The sequence below is a fragment of the Myotis nattereri genome (assembly GCF_964212035.1).
Source record: "Myotis nattereri genome assembly, chromosome: 2".
Lineage (NCBI taxonomy): Eukaryota > Metazoa > Chordata > Mammalia > Chiroptera > Vespertilionidae > Myotis > Myotis nattereri.
In genome coordinates this window covers 90959038-90982486 of record NC_138076.1, presented here as the reverse complement: position 1 = coordinate 90982486, position 23449 = coordinate 90959038, and the positions used below count along the sequence as shown (strand labels likewise).

General features: G+C 39.6%; 1 protein-coding gene across 1 annotated transcript in view; it reads right to left on the bottom strand.

Moving 5' to 3' along the window:
• The window catches only part of WDFY2 (WD repeat and FYVE domain containing 2), a 222229-nt gene that overhangs the window by 101356 nt on the left and 97424 nt on the right, over positions 1-23449 (bottom strand). Inside the window, exon 3 of the mRNA XM_081082818.1 lies at positions 10069-10142. Within this exon, the coding sequence (XP_080938944.1) occupies positions 10069-10142 (74 nt within the window). The remainder of the gene's footprint in view (positions 1-10068; positions 10143-23449) is intronic.

Sequence of the window (23449 nt, the reverse complement as noted above, 5' to 3'; positions counted from 1 at the left end):
GAACAGATATTGCATTAAGACTCAGAGACAACAGTATAATTGACAATAATACTAGACAAAATGTAAGGACACAAGTCACACAAATGCAGTATTATGGATTTCATCTCTGTGCGGGACACGTTCAATCCTATTTTAAATGCAGGAAAATTAACTCAACAGTTTATCGTGGATTCGTATTCAAAAATGGAGGCCAATCGGATAAATTTCAGCACAGCAAACCAATCTAAGATGAGAGTTGAAAAATATGTGGTTTGATGGATTATCTCAAATCTAGATCTGAAAAGGACAATGTGCCAATTGGTAAAATGATAATACTTCCATCATCTTCTGAGGGTAGTCCCAGAAATATGCAGCAGCGATATCAGGATGCTATGGCTATTGTAACGAAGTATGGCAAGCCCAATTTATTCATAACCATGACATGCAACCCCAAATGGGCAGATATTGCAAACAATTTACAATGCTGGCAAAAAGTTGAAAACAGACCTGACTTGGTAGCCAGAGTTTTTAATATTAAGCTGAATGCTCTTTTAAATGATATCTGTAAATTCCATTTATTTGGCAAAGTAATAGCTAAAATTCATGTCACTGAATTTCAGAAATACAGACTGCCTCACACTCACATATTATTGATAATAGATAGTGAGTTCAAATTACGTTCCTCAAATTAATTCCCTTTCAATGTGCACGAATTTTGTGCACCAGGTTACTAGTAAGAATATAATAGCCAAAAGAACTATCAAAACAACAAGAAATCCATACAAGGTATCATTTATTTATTAAATTTATTTTTATTGTTTAGAGTATTACAGATGTCCCCCATCCCCCTGCCACTTTTATCTGGCTCCCCTCTTCCCCGCCAGGCCTTTACTGCATTATTGTCTGTATCCATGGGCTACTCTTTTCGTCTCCCCCACCCTTCCTTCTGAAATTTGTCAGTCTTTTCCATGTTTCACGTCTCTGGACCTATTTTGCTTGTCAGTTTATTTTATTAATTAGATTCCACATATGAGGGAGATCATGTGATATTTGTCTCTCTCTGACTGGCTTATTTCACTTCAAGTAATACTCTCCAGGTCCTTCCATGCTGTCTCAAAGGTTAAGAGATCCTTCCTTTGTACAGCTGCATAGCATTCCATTGTGTAAAGGAACCACTTTTTTTTTTTAATGAGACAGTTTTTCTTTTTCCCCCACTAAATTTATTGGGGTGATATTGGTTAATATGATCATACAGGTTTCAGGTGTGGGTTTCCATGTTACAAGGTCTGTATGTTACACTGTGTGCCCACCACTCAAAGTAAAATCTTCCATTACCATATATAAGGAACCCTTCAACCTCACCCCCTTCCCTCTGCCTACCACCACACTGCTATTTGTGTTGTGTCCATGAGTTTCAGTTTTATATCTCACATATGGGTGAAATCATATGGTTCTCAGCTTTTCTGTCTGACTTATTTCACTTAGCATAATATTCTCAAGGTCCATCCACATTGTTGCAAATGGCACTATTTCATATTTTCTTATGTCTGAGTGGTATTCCATTGTGGATATATACCACATCTTCTATATCCAGTCCTCTATCATGAAACACTTTGGTTGTTTCCCGATCTTGGCCACCATAAATATTGCTGCAATGAATATAGGGGTACCTATATCGTTGCAAATACATGATTTCCAGTTTTTCAGGTATAGACCCAGGAGAGGGATTGCTGGGTCATACGGTAGTTCTATTCTTAACTTTTTGAGGAATCACGAGACTGTTTTCCACAGTGGTTGTACCAGTCTACATCCCCACCAGCAGTGAATGAGGGTTCCCTTTCTCCACAACCTCTCTAACACTCGTTATTACTTGTCTTGTTGATAAAAGCCACTCTAACAGGTATGAGGTGGTATCTCATTGTAGTTTTCATTTGCATTTTCCTAATTGTTAGTGAGGTTGAACATCTTTTCATATATCTCTTGGCTGTTTGTATGTCTTCTTGGGAGAAGTGTCTGTTCAGGTCCTCTGCCCATTTTTTGATTGAGTTGCTTGTTTGTTTGGTGTTGACTTTTATGAGTTCTTTATATATTTTGGAAACTAAATCTTTGTCAGAGTTACTGTTTGCAAGTACCAGCTCCTATCTGCTTGGCTGCCCCTTTGTATTGTTGTCAGTTTCTTTTGCTGTGCAGAAACACCACTTTTTTATCCACTCATCCACTGATGGGTACCTGGGCTATTTCCAGATCTTAGCTATTGCAAATAACTCTGCTATGAATATAGGGGTGCATGTATTTTTTTCTGATTGGTATTTCGGGATTCTTAGGATATATTCCCAGAAGTGGGATTGCTGGACCAAATGGCAGTTCCATTTTTAATTTTTTGAGGAATCTTCATACTGTTTTCCACAGTGGCTACACCAGTCTGTTGGCTACCAACAGTGCACTAGGGTTCCCTTTTCTCTACATTCTCGCCAGGACTTGTTGTTGATTTATTGCTGGTAGCCATTCTGGCAGGTTTGAGGTGATACCTCATTGTAGTTTAAATTTTCATTTCTCCGGTAATTAGTGACATTGAGCATTTTTTCATATGTATCTTGGCCATCTTTATGTCCTCTTTGGAGAAGTGTCTATTTAGGTCCTTTGCCCAATTTTTAATTGAGCTGTTTGTCCTCCTTTTTTATGATAAAAACTCTTAGCAAAGTGGGAATAGAGGGATCATATCTCAACATAATAAAGGTCATATATGACAAACCTATAGTCAACATCATACTCAATGGGCAAAAACTAAATGTGTTTCCCCTAAAAACAGGAACACGACAGGGTTCTTAGCTTTTACCACTCTTATTCAACATAGTACTGGAAGACTTAGCCACAGCATTCACACAAGAAAAAAACTAAAAGGCATCCAAATTGGGAAGGAGGAAGTAAAACCGTAATTATTTGCAGATGACGTGATATTTTACATAGAAAACCCTAAAGACTCCACCAACAAAAAACTACTAGATTTAATAAATGAATTTGGCAAAGTAGCAGGATACAAAATTAACATCCAGAAATTGATGGCATTTTTATACACCAATAATAAGCTCTCAGAAAGAGAAACTAAAAAACAAAAACAAAAAAACCCCATCCCATTAACCACTGCAACAACAACAACAAAATAAGATACCCAGGAATAAGCCTAACCAAGGAGATAAAAGACTTATGCTCAGAAAATTATAGGACATTGAAAAAAGCATAGAGGAAGATACAAACAAATGGAAATGTATATAATTGTCATAGATTGAAAGGATTAACATCATTAAAATATCCATAATACACAAAGGAATCTATAGATTCAATTGCAATCCCAATTAAAATACCATCAACACATTTCACAGATCTAGGACAAATATTCCAAAAATGTATATGGAACCTAAAAAGACCTCAAATAGCCACAGCAATCTTGAGAAATAAGAACAAAGTTGGAGGGATCACTATACTGGATATCAAACTATACTATAACGGCACTGTGATCAAAACAGTCTGGTATTGGCAAAAGAACAGACATATAGAGCAATGGGACAGAACAGATACCCCAGAAATCGACCCATGCCATTATGGTCAATTAATATTTGACAAAGGCCTGGCTAGTGTGGCTCAGTGGTTGAGTGTTGACCTATGGACCAGGTGGTCACAGTTTGATTCCCAGTCAGGGCACATGCCTGGTTTGGGTCTTGATCCCCAGTGTGGGGTGTATAGGAGGCAGCCGATCAATGATTCTCTCTCATCACTGATGTTTCTATCTCTCTCTCCCTCTCCCTTCCCCTCTGAAATCAATAAAAATCTATTTTAAAATATATTTGACAAAGTATCACTTATTGTTATACAAACATCACTATTCTGAATGTTAACCTTTATATAGATCAATATTTTCCTCTTGTCCCAAACTTCCCATTACACATACATTAAATTAATCTTCGGAGAGCAGAGATGTTATTATTTTGGAGGCTTTTCAAACATTTTTCAATGACTATGCAATTATCTTGCAAGATTTTAATAAAATAATAGTTTTGGTGAAGAAAAAATATATTTATAAAGATGAATACACACACACACACACACACACACACACATATATACACACACCCTTCTGTAGCTATTATTTAGTAGGGTTGGTGAAAATTAGTTTAATGGGAATTCTTTAACTTCTGTGTTTGACATTTCCTCACTAGTCTATTTTCCCCTCAGAATACCTTAGAACAGCGGTTCTCAACCTGTCGGTCACGCAACCTGTAGGTCACGGCCCCTTTGGGGGTCGAATGACACTTACACAGGGTCGCCTAAGACCATTGGAAAACACATATATAATTACATATTGTTTTTGTGATTACTCACTATGCTTTAATTATGTTCAATTTGTAACAATGAAAATACATCCTGCATATCAGATATTTACAGTACGATTCATAACAATAGCAAAATTACAGTTATAAAGTAGCAACGAAAATAATTTTATGGTTGGGGGTTACCACAACATGAGGAACTGTATTAAAGGGTCATGGCATTAGGAAGGTTGAGAACCACTGCCTTAGAGAGTCTTGCCAAGTAGTGATGGGGGGAGATGTCTCTTTTAGGGATTCAGTTCCTTTACACAATGCTAACTATTCATCCTGTGTTTAGCTTTTAATAATCAACCCCCAATTATCTTTTATTCTGTAAACTCCCATTAGTCCTCTCCTCAAACTGTTGATTTCGTGCCAATTTCCTCCAAACATGTCCTGCCCTTTCTTACCTCCATGGGTTTTTTCCCTATGCCATTCATTTTGCCTGAAATACCTCCTATTTTTGGCTAACTAAATCCCAGGTCATCTTCTAAATTCAGCTCACATGGAACTGACCAGACCAGACCACTCTCCCACTCTCTTCTGATCTCAGCTTTGACAACATCACACATTGATGTATTGCTACTTTTGCTGTTATTTTTATTTTGTGCTACTTATTTCTTAACTTCATTTTCCCCCAACTGAAAGATAAATTCTTTGAAACCAGGAGTCACATGTTGGAATTAGCATAATATTTTACATACAGTTGATATTTAAATAATTGTTGGTTGGCTAGAATACATGAGATGTTATGACAGAAAATTTTAAAGTCCTACCTCAGCATAAATAGCAATTAACACAATTGGACTGACTTCTTTTAACATTAAAACAGAAGGCATTTCTGCCCTAGCCAGTTTGGCTCAGTGGATAGAGCATCGGCCCTCGGACTGAAGGGTCTCCTGTTTGATTCCGGTTGCAGAGGCAACCAATCAATGTGTCTCTCTGGCATCGATGTTTCTCTCTCTCTGTCTCTCCCAACTTCCTTCCACTTTCTCTAAAAATCAATGGAAAAATGCCCTCAGGTGAGGATTAACCAAAAAACAAAAACAAACAGAAGGCATTTCTGAAATCTCCAGATGAATTAAACTATTGGCATAACTTCTTCTCCTATAGAGAATAATTTCACTGTGAAAAATATTTTGAACTATAGAATTATACAAATAAACTATCTCAGAATTTAAGCAAGCACTCGTTACAACCAGCTATATTAAATTAGAGGTCTGGTGCATGGATTTGTGCACCGGTGGGGTCCCTCAGTGTGACTTGCGGGGATCGTGCTGAAACCGGCATCCAACATCCCCCGAGAGAAGTAATAGTGTGCGGGAAGTGGCAGGCAGCCAGGGAGGAGCCGCTCCCGCTCATCCCAGCCCACTAATTTCAGTCAGCTGAGCATCTGCCCCCATCTTCCACCACCGCCCCTCGCATCTCCTGGTCTATTGCATCCAGCTATGGAGAAGTGGGTCCCTAGGGCAGAGCTCCTGTGGCCTCACTAGGAGTGCAGACTGAGATTTGGAGAAGTGAGGTGAGTGCCCGAGGGGCACCTGGGGCGGACCGGGGAGTCGCAGTAGCTACATGTTGAGGCTGCCCACTTCATGTGCTGTCCTGCAAGTCCTGGGATGGCTCTGGTCTGATAGGAGGAGGCAGGCACTAAGAATGGAGTTGGTGGTCTCTTTTTTCCCTCCCTCCATGCCTTGGTCCCGGCTGCCATAGGAGGACGCGGCCAGAGGGGTTGATGAGGGTTGGGGGTGCCACACCTCCAGAGCAGTGCCTGGGGAGCAGCAGATTTTGGGCTGGTGGCCCAGCCTCCCAATGTGAACTGCAGCTCAACCCCACCTGCTTGCGATCTTTCATAGACTCAATGGCCTGTTTTTCTTTTCCTCTATCCAAGTTGACTGCCCCCTGGTGGCAAGTGCACATCATAGTAACCAGTCCGTTGGTCGCTTAGGCTTTTATATATATAGACTAGAGGCCCGGCTCATGGAATTCGTGAACGGGTAGAGTCCCTAGGGGCGACTGGCGGGGCGATCGGGGGCCCCCCGCTGGCACCTGCTTTGGCTGGCCTGGCGCTGCCTGCTCACAGGCCCCACCCCCTGTCGCCACCGCCGCTGCCACCTGGTGGTCAGTGTATGTCATAGCAACTGGTCGTTCCATCTGTCATTCCGCCATTCAGTCGATTTGCATATTAGGCTTTTATTATATAGGATAGATAATAATAGTGTTTATACTTTAGCTAACAACTTGAACAATTTACTCATTATATCCCTAACTTGGACAAGGAACCAAACTAAGATCTGCTGGGAGAGGAGATGAATAAAAGATTGACCAAGTCCTCAACATTCAATACTTTATTTAATGGAAGCGACAGACTTCAAAACTTTTTACAGCCTGGCCAGCAGGGCTTAGTGGTTGAACATCAACCTATGAACCAGGAGGACACTGTTCTATTCCCGGTCAGGGCACATGCCCAGGTTGCAGGCTCGATCCCCAGTGGGGGGCGTGCAGGAGGCAGCCAATCAATGATTCTCTCTCATCACTGATGTTTTTCTCTCTCTCTCTCCCTCTCCCTTCCTCTCTGAAATCAATAAAAAAATATTTTTAAAAAACTTTTTACAAAACAAGTTAAATAAGTAATAAAATATAGCTAACCTACTGAGTACTGTGTGTATAATTTCAGTTGGTAGGGCTCAGAAACCACCTGTTCAAAAAAGAAAAAGAAAGAACAAAAGGTAAAAGACAGCATTTGAACAATGCCTTAAGAAATAACTGAGACTTTGTACACCAAGATGGCAGAAGGGGTTTGGGGCTATAAGATCAGAAAAAGCAAGTAATAGCCATGAAAATATGCCCTCATCCCATTTTAGCTTCTGTTAATCAGTGATCTAACTTGCTAATTCATGGGAAAAATGAAAGGCCATTCCTCTCCTATATCTCAAAACTGTCTCTAGTCCCAGTCAGGGAATGTGCAGGAGGCAACTGATCATTGTGTCTATCTGTCTGTCTCTCTCCCTCACACCTCCATTCTCTCTTAAAAAAATTCTATGGAAAAAATATTCTCAGCTGAGAATTAACAAAACAAACGGATGGCTAAGAACTCTCCATAACTTATGTTGTTTACCTTTCTTGACTCCAAAGCCAAATTTATCAGCACCCATTAACCACTTTCATTGATTTCAAAAATGCCAAGAATCACCCGTATGTTATATACACACGTCTTTTCATAAACAGTGAGTGTTATAACTACTATTCCGTGAATAATTGAGCAATATGTGGGTCTTAGCTCACCTTTTCAGATTTCCTTTGTAATAAACACTTTATTTCATTAAGCAATCCAATTATCTTGCTTTATCTTTTAAAAATAGATTTATCCCGCCTAAACCCAACTTTTTTAAAATGGCTCTTCTTAATGTAGACAAGATCTTTACCATGAATTTCTCTTCTGTCCTCCTAAGGAATAGAGTTTACAGAGCTACCAAATGCATTGAATATTACAGAAATTCCATAAATATTTGTCAATAGGCTAATTTATATTTAACAATATTAAGGTCACCAAACAAATGTTTTGATTAGGGAACAAATTGAAAATTTCAGGTCCACCTCTTCAGACTCCTTGTAGGGGTCAAGTCAAGACTACAAATGGAGACCTACATTGCATACGTCTAAATATTCAAGTTATAAATCAAGTTAAACTATTAAATAAAATATGGTCTCTTCCTCCAGTCTTGATAAATATACCTTCAACCACCTGGAGGTACTGATACTAATTTAGAATTTTTAGACTCCTTGAAGTTCCACACTATGGTGTGGTGACATGGGAGTGCCAGGCCATACCCTTCTCTTCACATTCCCCAGTTCAATCAACAACTTGAGGGGGCTTGTTCACACGTGTGGACATCCTACCCACTTCAAACCCTAGCCACCCTTCAGGCTAAGGCTTCTAATTTTGTACAGTACCCACAGCATGGAGGTGGACAGAGTGCCCTTAAGATGGGCATACCCTCTTGGCTCTTCAGATCCTTCATTCTATGGCAAAGTGTGGCCAGAATAGAGTCCTCTGATTCACAGGTTGCAAAGCAAGGCCTCTCTTGCCCAGAACAAAAGGTAGTACATACTGGTTAATTTACCAAATTGGAGAATTTACCAGATCAGTTTGTTACTGGTTAATATACTAGTTGAAAATAAACATGGTGGAACCTCAGTTCTTGAACTTAATTCGTTCTAGAAGGCTGTTCGAGAAGTGATTTGTTTGAAAACTGAGTCATTTTTTTCCTCATTAGAAATAATGTAAGGTAAGTTGAATTAATCCGTTCCAGACCCCCAAATGATTCCCTGTTTTAATCTTTCTTATATACAGTACATGTCTAATGTACTGTTTAATCTATAAATAAACACTTCTTTTCTTTCAGCTATTGAACCAACAATACTGGCCTTAAGTGAATCACTTTTAGCATTTGGTCCAGGGCTGTCTTCCAGGTCAGTATGCAGCATCTTTGCTTGGTCATATAACACTGCCTCTGAAAAGGCTGGCACTGGCTGCTTTTCATTTATCCATGTCAACAACAGTTTTCCTACCTCTTCAATTGTGATCCTTGTTTCCTTCACACCCTTAGCAACATCAGCACTCTTGATGGCCTCTTTATGTTTTAAAATTCTGCTAATCTTTCATTTCAGTTTTGCCAGCAACAAAAGCATTCTCTCTTTTATTGCCTAAGAGACCCTTTTTGTCATGATGAGGTATCAGCTTGAAAGGGTTGTCAGTTCGAAAACTGAAGTTTGGTTCGATGCAAAGACATTTTTTTCTATGAACAACTTGGTCAAGAACCAAATTGTTCTAGATGGGAGATGTTCGAGAAATGAGGTTTGACTGTATGTAAAAATAAGATTAAGTGGTAAAATCTGAGATCCCAATCTTTAATAACTTCAGTTCCCTCAAGTTCTACAATTGAAGGGTCTAATACAGCGGTTCTCAACCTGTGGGTCGCGACCCCTTTGGCGGTCGAATGACCCTTTCACAGGGGTCGCCTAAGACCATCCTGCATATCAGATATTTATATTACAATTCATAACAGTAGCAACATTACAGTTATGAAGTAGCAACGAAAAATCTGAGTCACAACATGAGGAACTGTATTTAAAGTGCCAGAGACTGAGAACCACTGGCTAATATTTACCTGGATCTACTATTCAGACTGAATGTAGATTCTGTGTTTTCTTTAAAAATTCATATAAATTTACCAAATTCTACTCACATGCTACAGGGAGTTAAGAGGACAACGAGGAAAGGAAGAAAGAGGGGAAGGAGAAAACATAGAGTATCAAAGACAAGATCAGATATGTGGTCTAAAAAGTCATTTCCCTTGTATTCTGTCACTTGTGTGGGGAAGCATATGACACCGTGATTAACAATCTGATCAAAGCCACTAGTATGACAACTTGTTCCCACTAACACAGAGATTTGTGTAGTTCACTTGCTGGCCTCATAATGCCCCTATTCTAGACACTGTGTACACTGTAAATCAAGCTGAATTTTATCAGCATTGAGTCTAATGATAGCTCTCCCTATACCTCAACATAAATTGCTGCACTGCAATTTTTACTTTACTTAGCAAGAAAATTCACTTGTTAATTTGAAAAAAAAACTAATAAATAATTCTCATCACAATACATATATACATATTCCACAGGAAGGGAATTATTTTAACTGGAAATCTTATTTATGTGTACTTACTGAGATTGTACCATTGTCTAGACCTATGGACAGTCTTCTTGTTTCCGGATTAAAAGACATGCATGAACATGGAGCTGAAAGAAATGAACATGTTGATGAAGTTAACAAAACAATGATTCTCATCGATGCAGGAGTGACTAGCTAAAAGTGTATGGCTATTTTTTTCTTTGGCCACTATTTCCTGAATAACAGTTCATTTAACTCCCACTCACCAAAACTGAAAACAGTAAATTTATAGCCAACCCTAGTTTTTCAGTTACACTTTTAATCAATATAACAAATAAGATATTCTCAAGTTCTAAGGGGCTTGGTCTCAGCTGTTCTGTCCATATCAAGTCTAAGTTTGCTTGACTAGATTAATTATATTTTGTGCTGTGTAATCCTTCTGTCACCAGCCTATCCGTCTCTTCCACTCAAACCCCAACTTTAATAGAAAAAACTACCTTTTCTGAACTAGTTAAGCAAAAGAAAGATCTTATTATTCCCCCCCCACACACACACTAGTATAAAAATCTATTTTGAATCACAATTGATTTGGGGTATGAAGACTAGCAGAAATCTTTTATTCTCAGCATTCAAGGGATATGCTGGAAGCTGCTAATTAAAAAAGACTGAGGATTTGTCTCAATCTAAATGAGAACCAACTTGACACAGGGCCAGGCTCTACGCAGTGGTTCTCAACCTTGGCTGCACATTAGAATTACCTGGGAATCTTTTTAAAATCCTGATTTCTGGACCTCATCCTCTGGAAATTCTGTTTCTTTGTTATGGGGTGGGGCCACAACATTAGTAACAAAGAAACAGAATTTCCGGAGGATGAGGCCCAGAAATCAGGATTTTAAAAAGATTACCAGGTAATTCTAATGTGCAGCCAAGGTTGAGAACCACTGCACAGGAAAGAAACCAGGTGAGTCAGTTCACCCTGTCCTGGACTGGGCTACCCGGTTCTGCAAGAATGACCTCAGCTTAAGTTAATTAAGCATGTCTGGAAGCCACGTGTGGCCATGAAGTGCTTGCTAAACAGTCAGCTTCCAGGTGCCTGCCTTATCAACCTATGCTTGCTTGTAAGAATGGAGGCCTTTTGCCAATTTGTCCTATACTGAAATAGTTGTTATAAAGAGTCCTACACAATTTTTAAAAATTCCCCCAATCTTCACAGTAGCACTGTAGATCATGAACTATATTCATCATCATAATCATAACTGGCATCAGATATTTTTATTACTACTTTTCACAGTTATGATTAGATGTCTTACCCAAGGTCACACAGGAAGAAAAAGCTGGAAAAGGTTCAAAGACATAACTCAAACACAGTCCTACTTTCAACCATCCAACTTAGATATCTTAAAACTATAAAAGAACTTCAAGTCCTACTAACAGAGCCATTTCATAAACACATTAATTAGTAATATTTTTTCATTCTCTATAAAAGGGCCCTGAACCACAATAAAAAGATCTTCTAGCCCTAGCCAGTTTGACTCAGTGGGTAGAGTGTTGGCCTGCAGACTGGAGGGTCCCGGGTTCGATTCCGGTCAAGGGCACATGCCTGGGTTGCGGGCTTGATCCCCAGTGGGGGGTATGCAGGAGGCAGCCAATCAATGATTCTCTCTCAACTTTGATGTTTCGATCTCTCTCTCCCTCTCCCTTCCTTTCTGAAATCAATAAAAATATTTGTTTTAAAAAAATCTTTTAAACTACATAATCACTTCTTTCTAATTTTCAATCATGATACAGTTAGAAAATAGAAACATACAAAAAATAATCCACCTCCCCCCCCCCCCCGAACTTCTAACTAGTACAGCAGAATATCTTCTTTCAGTTTAGCCACAAAATTAAACTAGATTCCCAAAAGAACACTGCTGGAAAAAGTAATCAAATGGTATTTAATGCACTACCCTAAGAAAGTCTTACTTGCCCATGGCCTACAAACTATGTTGACAAAATTTCTACACAGATGCTAAGATGCCATGTCTCATAATCCTATATTGTGGGTAAAATTAAAATAAAATGATTTCATGAAAAATTATGTTAGCTGAAAAAAGCAAACAAAAATACACTGTGATTACAACTACATAAACACATAAAAATATATACAGAAAAGCTAAATATAGTTTGTTCAAGTAACAAGATTACTTCTTTAACATTGTCTTTACTTAGTATTTTGCTATTTCTGTTACAATTTTTAAATTGAATGATTTATTAAATATAAGTATCTATATATCTAAAAGGCTAAGTGGCCAATCATCTGATGGACCGACCAGCATAAAGGATGGCATACGCACTGGCAATCCTATCTAATAAAGAGGGAATATGCTAATTGACCCTCATGCTGTCAGAAAGATGGCAGCGCCCACAGCCAATAAGAAGGGAATATACTAACTGACTGCCCTGCCCTCAAAGGTGATGGCACCCACAGCCAATAAGGAGGGAATATGCTAATTGACTGCCCTGCCCTCAAAGATGATGGCACCCACAGCCAATAAGGAGGGAATATGCTAATTGACTGCCCTGCCCTCAAAGATGATGGCACCCACAGCCAATAAGGAGGGAATATGCTAATTGACTGCCATGCCCTCGAAGATGGAGGTGCCCACAGCCACAAGATGGCGGCGCCCAGTCCCTTCAGCCCCACCGGGGTGGTAGGCGCACAGCAAGGCCGGGCCCACCTGCCTCCAGAGACCCCCCCAGCCCCCTCAGCCCCTCAGCTGCCCAGGGCAGGCCTGAGGTGCAGGCAAGCCTCAGATGGCGGCTGCCCAGCCTCCCAGGGCCACTTGAGGCTCAGGTAACCAGGGCCGGCAGAGGCTTGCGCTGCTGGCAATGGCAGCAGCAGAGGTGTGATGGGGCATCGCCTTCCCCTGATCGCTGGGTCACTTTCCACCCCTGAGGGCTCGCGGACTGTGAGAGGGGGCAGGCCGGGCTGAGGGACCCCCCACCCCCACCCCCAGCCTGGCCTAATAATCACAAGTCAATAAAAAATAATGGTCTCTCTGATGGCTGAAAGTTCATCACAGATGAACTGGCTAAGAAACTACTCTACTCTTTTACCTTAAAATTACATTCCCCAGAGGGTAAGCAGTGGCTGACCAGAACTATAAAATTACAATACCGCTTCCGTCTATGACTATCAAAACTGTGTCCCTGAATTCAAATTGAAATAAATACAGCATGATACAAAACCTGAAGATATATTTATTTCCCCACCTTTAACTGTTTTCCTACAAGAAAGGATAACCACCAAAGTAATCTTTGTAGGGTGACCTCCATTTGCTAAGGCCTCTCATGTATACCATGTGTCAAAATTTATAGAGCCTGCAACCTGGACAGGGATCAGGAGGACCTGTGGGAAGAGATCCCATACCCTATGTTGGCAGGGAAGTCCTACAGAAAGAAATCTATGTTTACAACAGAACTCTATGGTTCTAATGGTCCCTCCCCTTAACTTCCTCTTCCCCTCAGTAAAAAAGGGGCTTTCCACTTCTTGCACTATGTGCTTGTGGCTCACCACGGCTGCATGTACTGGATTGCAATTCCTTTTTTTTCCCTCAATATATCCTTTTTGGTGATGGAATACCTGGTTGGCTTTTGTTTACATTTGATGCATGCTATGTTTGGTTTGCCTGGGACTGCTTCCACCTCCCCTCCCCTAAGAACTGAAATTCAAGGCCTTGCCACAAGTCTTGTTGATGTCACATCCTATTTTTCTCTAGCTTATTTTCTCACCATTTTTATTGAAATCTAGAAAAAAACTGATTCCAATGTCTTCATAAAATAGTACAAGAACTCGTTTTCTATGCTATCTGATTAAGATCTGCCATCTCCCTTCTCTGTCGCAGACTTATGGTAGTCAAAGAAGTATACTTGGCAATATTTTAAGATAGTGAAAGGTAAAAATTAGAAATTTGTGCAGGCTATGTGCAATGGGAAATAACATTCTCATACTTTATGCCTTCATGGCCTGCTAAAATCTTATCTTTAAAATTAAACACTTACTGAATATTTTTGTTTGTTTGTTTCAAGTATTACAAATAGTAGTACATATGTCTCCTTTTTCTCCCATTGACCTCCCCCCGGCCTCCCCTACCCTCCGGCACATGCCCCCACTCCCTTCCCCCAGCAGCTGTGTCCATTGCATGCATACAAGGCCTTCAGTTGATCTCTAACCCCGGCCCCCAACCTGCTGTAGTTTGACAGTCTATTCAATGCTTCTTTGTCTCTGTATCTATTTTTCTTCATCAGTTTATGGTGTTCATTATATTCCATAAATGAGTGAGATCATGTGATATTTATCTTTCTCTGACTGACTGATTTCGCTTAGCATAATGCTCTCCAGTTCCATCCATGCTGTTGCAAATAGTAAGAATTCCTTCTTTTTTACAGCAGCGTAGTATTCCACTGTGTAGATGTACCACAGTTTTTTAATCCACTCATCTACAGATGGGCATTTAGGCTGTTTCCAAATCTTAGCTATTGTAAATTGTGTAGCTATGAACATAGGGAAGGATATATCCTTTCTGATTGGTCTTCCTGGTTTCTTGGGATATATTCCTAGAAGTGGTGTTACTGGGTCAAATGGGAGTTCCATTTTTAATTTTTTGAGGAAATGCCATACTGTTTTCCATAGTGGCTGCACCAGTCTGCATTCCCACCAGCAGTGCACAAGGGCTCCTTTTTCTACACATCCTCACCAGCACTTGTCATTTGTTGATTTGTTGATGGTAGCTATTCTGACAGATGTGAGATGGTACCTCATTGTCGTTTTGATTTGCATCTCTCGGATGATTAGTGACTTTGAGCATGTTTTCATATGTCTCTTGGCTTTCTGAATGTCCTCTTTTGAAAAGTGTCTATTTAGGTCCTTTGCCCATTTTTTGATTGGATTGTTTATCTTCCTTTTAAGTTGTATGAGCTCCCTGTAAATTTTAGAGATTAATCCCTTATGAGAGATAAAATTGGCAAATACGTTCTCCCATGCAATAGGCTTTCTTGTTGTTTTGTTGATGGTTTCTTTTGCTGTACAGAAGCTTTTTATTTGGATGTAGTCCCATTTGTTTGTTTTCTCCTTAGTTTCCATTGCCCTAGGACAGTGATGGCAAACCTATGACACGCGTGTCAGAAGTGACATGCGAACTCATATTTTTGGTTGATTTTTCTTTGCTAAATGGCATTTAAATATATAAAATAAATATCAAAAATATAAATCTTTGTTTTACTATGGTTGCAAATATCAAAAAATTCCTATATGTGACACGGCACCAGAGTTAAGTTAGAGTTTTTCAAAATGCTGACACGCCGAGCTCAAAAGGTTCACCATCACTGCCCTAGGAGCTGTATCAGTAAAGATATTGCTACGACAAATGTCTGCTATTTTGCTGCCTATGGAGTCTTCTAAGATTTTTATAGTTCCCCATCTTATGTTTAAGTCCTTTATCCATTTTGAGTTTATTTTTGTGTATGGTGTAAGTTGGTGGTCTAGTTTCATTTTTTTGTATGTATCTGTCCAATTTTCCCAACAATATTTATTGAAGAGACTATCTTGACTCCATTGCATGCTCTTGCCTCCTTTGTCAAGTGTTAATTGAGCATAATGGCTTTTGTCAATTTCCGGGTTCTCTGTTCTGTTCCATTGGTCTATATGTCTGTTCTTGTGCCAGTACTAGGCAGTTTTGAGAACAGTGGCTTTGTGATACAGCTTGGTATCTGGTATTGTGATCTCTCCAACTTTGTTCTTCTTTCTCAGGATTGCTGCAGCTATCTGGGGTCTTTTTTTATTCCAGATGAATTTTTTGAGAGTTTGTTCTAGGTCTTCGAAGTATGCCACTGGTATTTTAATGAGGATTGCATTGAATTTATAGATTGCTTTGGGTAGTATGGACATTTTAATGATGTTGATTCTACTAATCCAAGGACATGGTATATTCTTCCATTTGTTTATGTCTTTCTTTATCTCTTTTTTCAGCATCCTGTAATTTTCTGAGTATAGGTCCTTTGCCTCCTTGGTTAAATTTATTCCTAGGTATCTTAATTTTTTGTTGCAATGGTAAACAGGATTTTTTTTTTAGTTTCTTTCTGTGAGTTCATTGTTGGTGTATAAAAAAGCCATAGACTTCTGGGTGTTAATTTTGTATCCTGCTACATTGCCGAATTCATTTATTAAGTCTGTTACTGAGTATTTTTTAAACGTAAATCTTTGTAGTTTCAGGCAGGTATTCTGCTTAAAGGTTAGGAGAAATAAAATGAGAAAAAAACTCCAACCTGGGCAATTATATCAATAACTACATAATTTGAAAGGGGAAAAGCTCAAGAAATGCGAGTCCTAGAAAAAGGGAACTTAAGAGACCAACATCAATCTCAACAGAGTTAATAATTAAGTGGATTAGAGAGAAATTGGCCACTTGTGTTTCTAATACTTCTACCCCATAGGTCAGGGGTGGAGAACATCTGTATAAGGCCTGAGAAATCATTTGGTCTGACCTGGCCAAGGCATTAGGGGTGAGTTAATTAAATATAGCAGGCTAATTTTTAAGTTGATAATTTTGTATGGCCTACAAATAATGTTATAAATATCCGAATGGCCCTTGGCAGAAAAATGGTTCCCATCCCTGATCTTAAAAAATATTGCACTTGCTTGAAAAACAACAACAATGTAGTTGAAAGCAGGATTCTCAAGATACTTCTACTTGGGGAAAAGTTTCCTAATTTCTATTATTTAAACCTGTGATTCTTTCAGTTTATGACTTACTTTCTGTCCTTTGCTGATCGGTTGAACTTTGCTCAAATCAACATAAGTTTCACTGACCTGTAAGCCTGAATTTCAATCACTCTGACTGCTTTACAATGCTAAAGGCATTATTTGGCAGGAAACATGAATCTTCATGGAATGTTCTGGTGGGAACTTTAAAACTAAATAAACAACATTACTTCCATGAACAAAACTTCAGTTGTTAAAGGCATCCTGGTGAAGTTAAATGTCAAAATTTTAAGTTAAAAGGGCTTTGAATTCAGAGCCTTCAGGGAGCACCCCACCACCACAAAGTAAAGATTTAATTTACTTATCTTACTTCATTCAACCCTGTTTGTCACAAGATAGTTGTTATTATGTTTACAATATTCAACCCATGCTTTATTTTTTTTTAAAAAGTACATTTTATTGATTTTTTTTACAGAGAGGAAGGGAGAGGGATAGAGATTTAGAAACATCGATGAGAGGGAAACATCGATCAGCTGCCTCCTGCACACTCCCTACTGGGGAGGTGCCTGCAAATAAGGTACATGCCCTTGACCAGAATTGAACCCGGGACCCTTCAGTCTGCAGGCCAACGCTCTATCCACTGAGCCAAGCCAGTTAGGGCAATCCATGTTTTATTTTATTAAGAACACTTATATCTATTACTTCGATTGCCTAGTGTTTAAAAGCATTTTTTCATTTAAGTCAAATATTTTATGTACTCAAACAAAATGAGCCATTTATTTTCTTTTAATTTAGTGAGTGACATCAACAAAATTACAGTAAATTATCAATAATCACTTTTTCTCCCTGACAAGTTATAAGTTATAACCAAGTGATCTAATAATTACAGCAAGTATAAAATTACTGTCAGATGAAAATCAAACAAGAGTATGCTAAATAAATGGTTTAATTACTCAGATTAATATGTTATCTTCAGTTTAAATAATCAGTGTTTTCCTTCATTTCCATTAAAAATCAAAAGTTCCTTAGGTACCTTAGTAAACATAAAAATGAAAAGATAACATTATTTTCAAAAATGTAAATACTAGAAAGAATACATTGTTTTTACACATGGTTCCATAATATAACCTATATAAAATAGAAACCAAAAAAGGAACAATATACCTCATAACTAGCAACCAAGAAGTTATTTGAAATAAGGTATGAACAACAGGATAAGCATTTCCTATATCCCCACCATCTGCCAAGAAACTCCCTCAATCCAATTAAAGATATTGTCTAGAAGTGACCAAAACAAACACTAGCTTATAAAATCAGAACTGCCAAATCCATTATTTTCAATACCTTTCTATCATGAATGTAACTACATGAATTTCCTCCCCAAACTTCAATAAACCCAACAGAAGAAGTGGGATAACACATGAACCACTTTCACAGTCCTAAAACATTAAAAGTTGTCCTTTGACTTCACCAATGGGAAAATTCCCATTTGCAATTTACATACAGAATAACTCATTTACTTCCCAGATAAAAAGCAAATGAACATATTAACAGTTTTAATATCCTAAGTCCTCAATTACAAGTTATCTGTTGCTCTGGGGAACAATTTTCAACCTTTTCCATCTCATGGCACACATAAACTACTAAAATTCTGTAGCACACCAAAAAATATATTTTTGTCAATCTGAAGTTTTGATTCATTCACACCGGATGGCTAACCTGCTGGTTGTTGTCATTTTTTTATTTGAGAATCTAAGGAAAAAGAGGTCAGTGTCCTGGATAGTCAGTTATTGCATGTTTTAAAAATTATTGCAGCCCTGGGCGGTGTGGCTCAGTCGGTTGGGTGTTGTTCCGAATATTGAGAGGTCACCAGTTCGATTCCTGGTCATTGCCCATGCCTGGGTTGCAGGCTAGATCTCCAGTGGGGGGCATGCAGGAGGTGGCCGATTGATGTCCTGTTCTCACAATCAATGTCTCCTTCCCTCTCCCTTCTTCTCTCTCTCTCTCTCTCTAAAAATCAATAAAAAATATTTTTAAAAAATTCTTACAACTCACGGGTTGAAAATCGCTTTTCTAAGACTCCAGTCCCAACAAATAGGAAAAGGAAACCAATCTAGTCAAAACCTCACAAATTAGCAAATCTTTCCTAATCCCTCTGGGTTAAGATCAGCAAAGTATACATTTCTAAACACCAATAACCTGAAAGGACTTTACAAATACTTATTTGATACTACAGGCCTGGTGCATGATATTCGTGCATGGGTAGGAAACCTAGGCCTGGCCGGCAATCAGGGTCTATCGGGGCCTTTCTTCCCCAGGTGCCGGCTGCTGGCCGGGGCCTTCCTTCGCACCTGCCTTGGCCTGGAGCCACCCGCTCACCTGCTCCACCATCCCGCTGTAGTCCCGCTCTCTTCGGGACCCATCAGGGCTGGCAGCGCCTCCACTGCCACCCACGGCCAGCGCCCCGTCACCAATGCCCACCATGTTCCGCGCTACCCCCTGGTGGTCAGCATACGTCTAATTCCTGGTCGGTCAAATTCTTGCTCGTAGGGACAATTTGCATATTAGCCTTTTATTATATAGGATATCTCATAACCAGAAAATGGACAGTTTATCTATTAGACTTCAGACCAGAGAAAATGTAAAGGTCTCCCCCAAGAGAGAACCAAGATGGCGGCATAGGTTAACGCCGGAGTTTGCTGCTTTGAACAACTACTTCAAAAGTGAAACCAAAAAAACGGAAGGGACATCACCCAGAACCACAGGAACGCTGGCTGAGTGGAAGTCCTACAACTAGGAGGAAAGAGAAACGCATACGGACACTCAGAGGAGGCGCAGTGCTGAAGTCAAATTCTGAGGTGCGGAGTGCGCGGAGCAGGCTGGCGGCGGAGGGCGCGGTTGGCGTTTTCAATCGGGAGGGAGTCGCAGACTCTGAGCTCCAGATACGGGCGAGTCTTTAGGGACCCAGACTCAAACGGGAGAAGCGGGACTGTCTGGCTTCAGTCAGACAGAGTGCAGCTTTCTCTCCGAGGTTTGCAGCCATTGCTGGGACTCAGAGAGGCAGAGCCCCTGGGGACAGGACTGAGAGCTGCCATAACTGCTCTCTCCGGCCCACCCTGTTGATCCTGTGCGACCCGCCCTGCCCAAGCCCTGCACACAGGCATTTGCCGGATAGCCTCAGGCAAAGGCTAGATTAGCACCTCCCTAGAGGACAGAAGTTCTCTCACTGCTGACACAGCTGATTCTCATAGCCACTTGGCCTGGAGGTCAAACCCTCCCTGGAATTAGCTACAACAATCAAGATTTAACTATAAGACTGCGAACAAAGACCACTAGGGGGTACACCAAGGAAGCATAACAAAATGCGGAGACAAAGAAACAGGACAAAATTGTCAATGGAAGATATAGAGTTCAGAACCACACTTTTAAGGTCTCTTAAGAACTCTCTAGAAGCCGCCGATAAATGTAGTGAGATCCTCAAGAAAACTAATGAAACCCTCGATGTTATGATAAAGAACCAACTAGAAATTAAGCATACACGGACTGAAATTACGAATATTATACAGACTCCCGACAGCAGACCAGAGGAGCGCAAGAATCAAGTCAATGATTTGAAATGCGAGGAAGCAAAAAACACCCAACCGGAAAAGCAAAATGAAAAAAGAATCCAAAAATATGAAGATAGTGTAAGGAGCCTCTGGGACAGCTTCAAGCGTACCAACATCAGAATTATAGGGGTGCCAGAAGATGAGAGAGAGCAAGATATTAAAAACCTATTTGAAGAAATAATGACAGATAACTTCCCCCACCTGGTGAAAGAAATGGCCTTACAGGTCCAAGAAGCGTGGAGAACCCCAAACAAAAGGAATCCAAAGAGGACCACACCAAGACACATCATAATTAAAATGCCAATAGCAAAAGATAAAGAGAGAATCTTAAAAACAGCAAGAGAAAGAAACTCAGTTACCTACAAGGGAATACCCATACGACTGTCAGCTGACTTCTCAACAGAAACTTTGCAGGCCAGAAGGGAGTGGCAAGAAATATTCAAAGTGATGAATACCAAGAACCTACAACCAAGATTACTTTATCCAGCAAAGCTATCATTCAGAATTGAAGGTCAGATAAAGAGCTTCACAGATAAGGAAAAGCTAAAGGAGTTCATCACCACCAAACCAGGATTATATGAAATGCTGAAAGGTATCCTTTAAGAAGAGGAAGAGGAAGAAAAAGGTAAAGATACAAATTATGAACAACAAATATGCATCTATCAACAAGTGAATCTAAGAATCAAGTGAATAAATAATCTGATGAACAGAATGAACTGGTGATTATAATAGAATCAGGGACATAGAAAGGGAATGGACTGACTATTCTTGGGGGGTAAAGGGGTGTGGGAGATGAGGACAGTGGGTGGGGAGTGAGGGCGGAGGGTGGGGCGGGAACTGGAAGGAGGGGAGTTATGGGGGGGAAAAGAAGAGGAACAAATGTAATAATCTGAACAATAAAGATTTAATTAAAAAAAAAAAAAGGTCTCCCCCAAAACTGACTCAGCAAATTGGTAGCAAAAATGAAAATCAAATACGTTTCCCTCCGAGGCATAGGTTCTAACCTACAAGGTATTTTGAATATAGTAGTTACCCTCTCCCCTTATCTGCAAGGGATACATTCCAAGAACCCAGTGGATGCCTGAAAATGCATATACATACTATGTAAACCCTATATATACTATGTTTTTCCTATACACACATATCTTTTCATAAAGGAAGCACTTTATGGGTTCACTTTGACTTACGTGAATTGCCAAACACCGTTACTCTTTTAAAAAGAATTTTTTAAAATACATTTTTTTATTAATTTGAGAGAGAGAGAAAGGGAGAAGGGGAAAGAGAGAAACATCGATTGGTTGCCTTCTGTTCGCACCCCTACCTGGGACCTGACCCACAATTCAGGTATGTGTCCTGAATGAAAATCTAATCAACAACCTTTCTGTACACAGAATAATGCTCAACCAATTGAGCCACTCTAGCCGGGCTCAGCACCATTACTCTTTTACTTTGGGTTCATTATTAAGTAAAATAAGGGTTACTGCAACATAAGCACTGGCATCGTGAGACATTCAATCTGATCACCAAGAGGGCTACTAAGTGACTACAGGCCAGGGAGCTTATACAGCAGGTAGAAGCTGGACCAAGGGATGATTCATGACCCAAGTGAGACAGGGAGAGATTTCATCACACCACTCAGGACAGCGCTCAATTTAAAACTCATGATTGTTTTTTTCTGGAATTTTCCATGTGATATTTTCAGACCATGTTTGACCACACTGACTGAAACCATGGAATGTGAAACCACAGATAAAGGATGACTACTGTACTCCAATCTTTTTTTTTTACAATATATTTTTATTGATTTCAGAGAGGAAAGGAGAGGGAGAGAGAGATAGAAACATCAATGATGAGAGAGAATTATCGACCAGCTGCCTCCTGTATGCCCCACACTGGGGATAGAGCCGGCAACCCCAGGCATGTGCCCTGACCAGGAATCGAACCTGTGAGCTCCTAGTTCACAGGTCACTGCTCAACCACTGAGCCACACTGCTGGGCTTTACTCCAATCTTAAACAATTCCTATCTTTGGGTGAATTTAATATAAACAACAAAACTATGTTCAAACTTCATCTCTATATTCGTCTTACCTAAGATCATTTACTTAATGCATTCCCTACCTCATTTCATGAAGAATTTGAAATGGCTTAAAAAAACAAAAAACAAAAGAAAACCAGATACAATAAAACCAAACAATAGGAATAAGCAAAAAGTCATGACTAAGGAAACATATAAGAACAGAAAGAAATTAGAATATAGATCTATTGGGAAACAAAATAGGTTTCACATTTCACATTATCATAGCGATTCTCAAACTATGGGTCGCGACCCCTTTGGGGGTCAAATGACACTTTCGTAGGGGTCGCCTATGACCATCGGAAAACACATATATAATTACATATTGTTTTTGTGATTACTCACTATGCTTTAATTATGTTCAATTTGTAACAATGAAAATACTTCCTGAATATCAGATATTTACATTATGATTCATAACAGTAGCAAAATTACAGTTATGAAGTAGCAACGAAAAGAATTTTATGGTTGGGGGTCACCACAACATGAGGAACTGTATTAAAGGGTCGCAGCATTAGGAAGGTTGAGAACCACTGCTTTAGAACCATGTACCAGGTTCTTAGAACTGTTACTCCAAACCTTTTCACCTCATGGTAGATATAGAAATTAGATCTGTATGCCACTGGAGTGAAAGGAAGAGAATACTAGGGCCAAGATGACTAGATTACCCCTGCTCTGCTACAGGGATCAGTTCTTAGAGCCAGTGAGCTATTTGGGCCATCCTAATATGTTGTAGTGTACATGCTGGGAAGTTCCACCTTAGAGAAAGCAAAGGGTTTCTCACTCTCTTATTTGAAAAATATTACTACTTAGTGCTTCTCATCAAAAGGACACTGAACATTATGATAGACAATTACTTCAAAAATAGCAATAACGTACACATCAGTCTGAGATGAGAGCACAATGAATGAAGGCATTTCTGCACAGGACTAACAACATAGAGTGGGAAAAATCAAAATATAGATGAATCATCAAATTTCATGATGCCACCATAAATAGACTTTCAACCA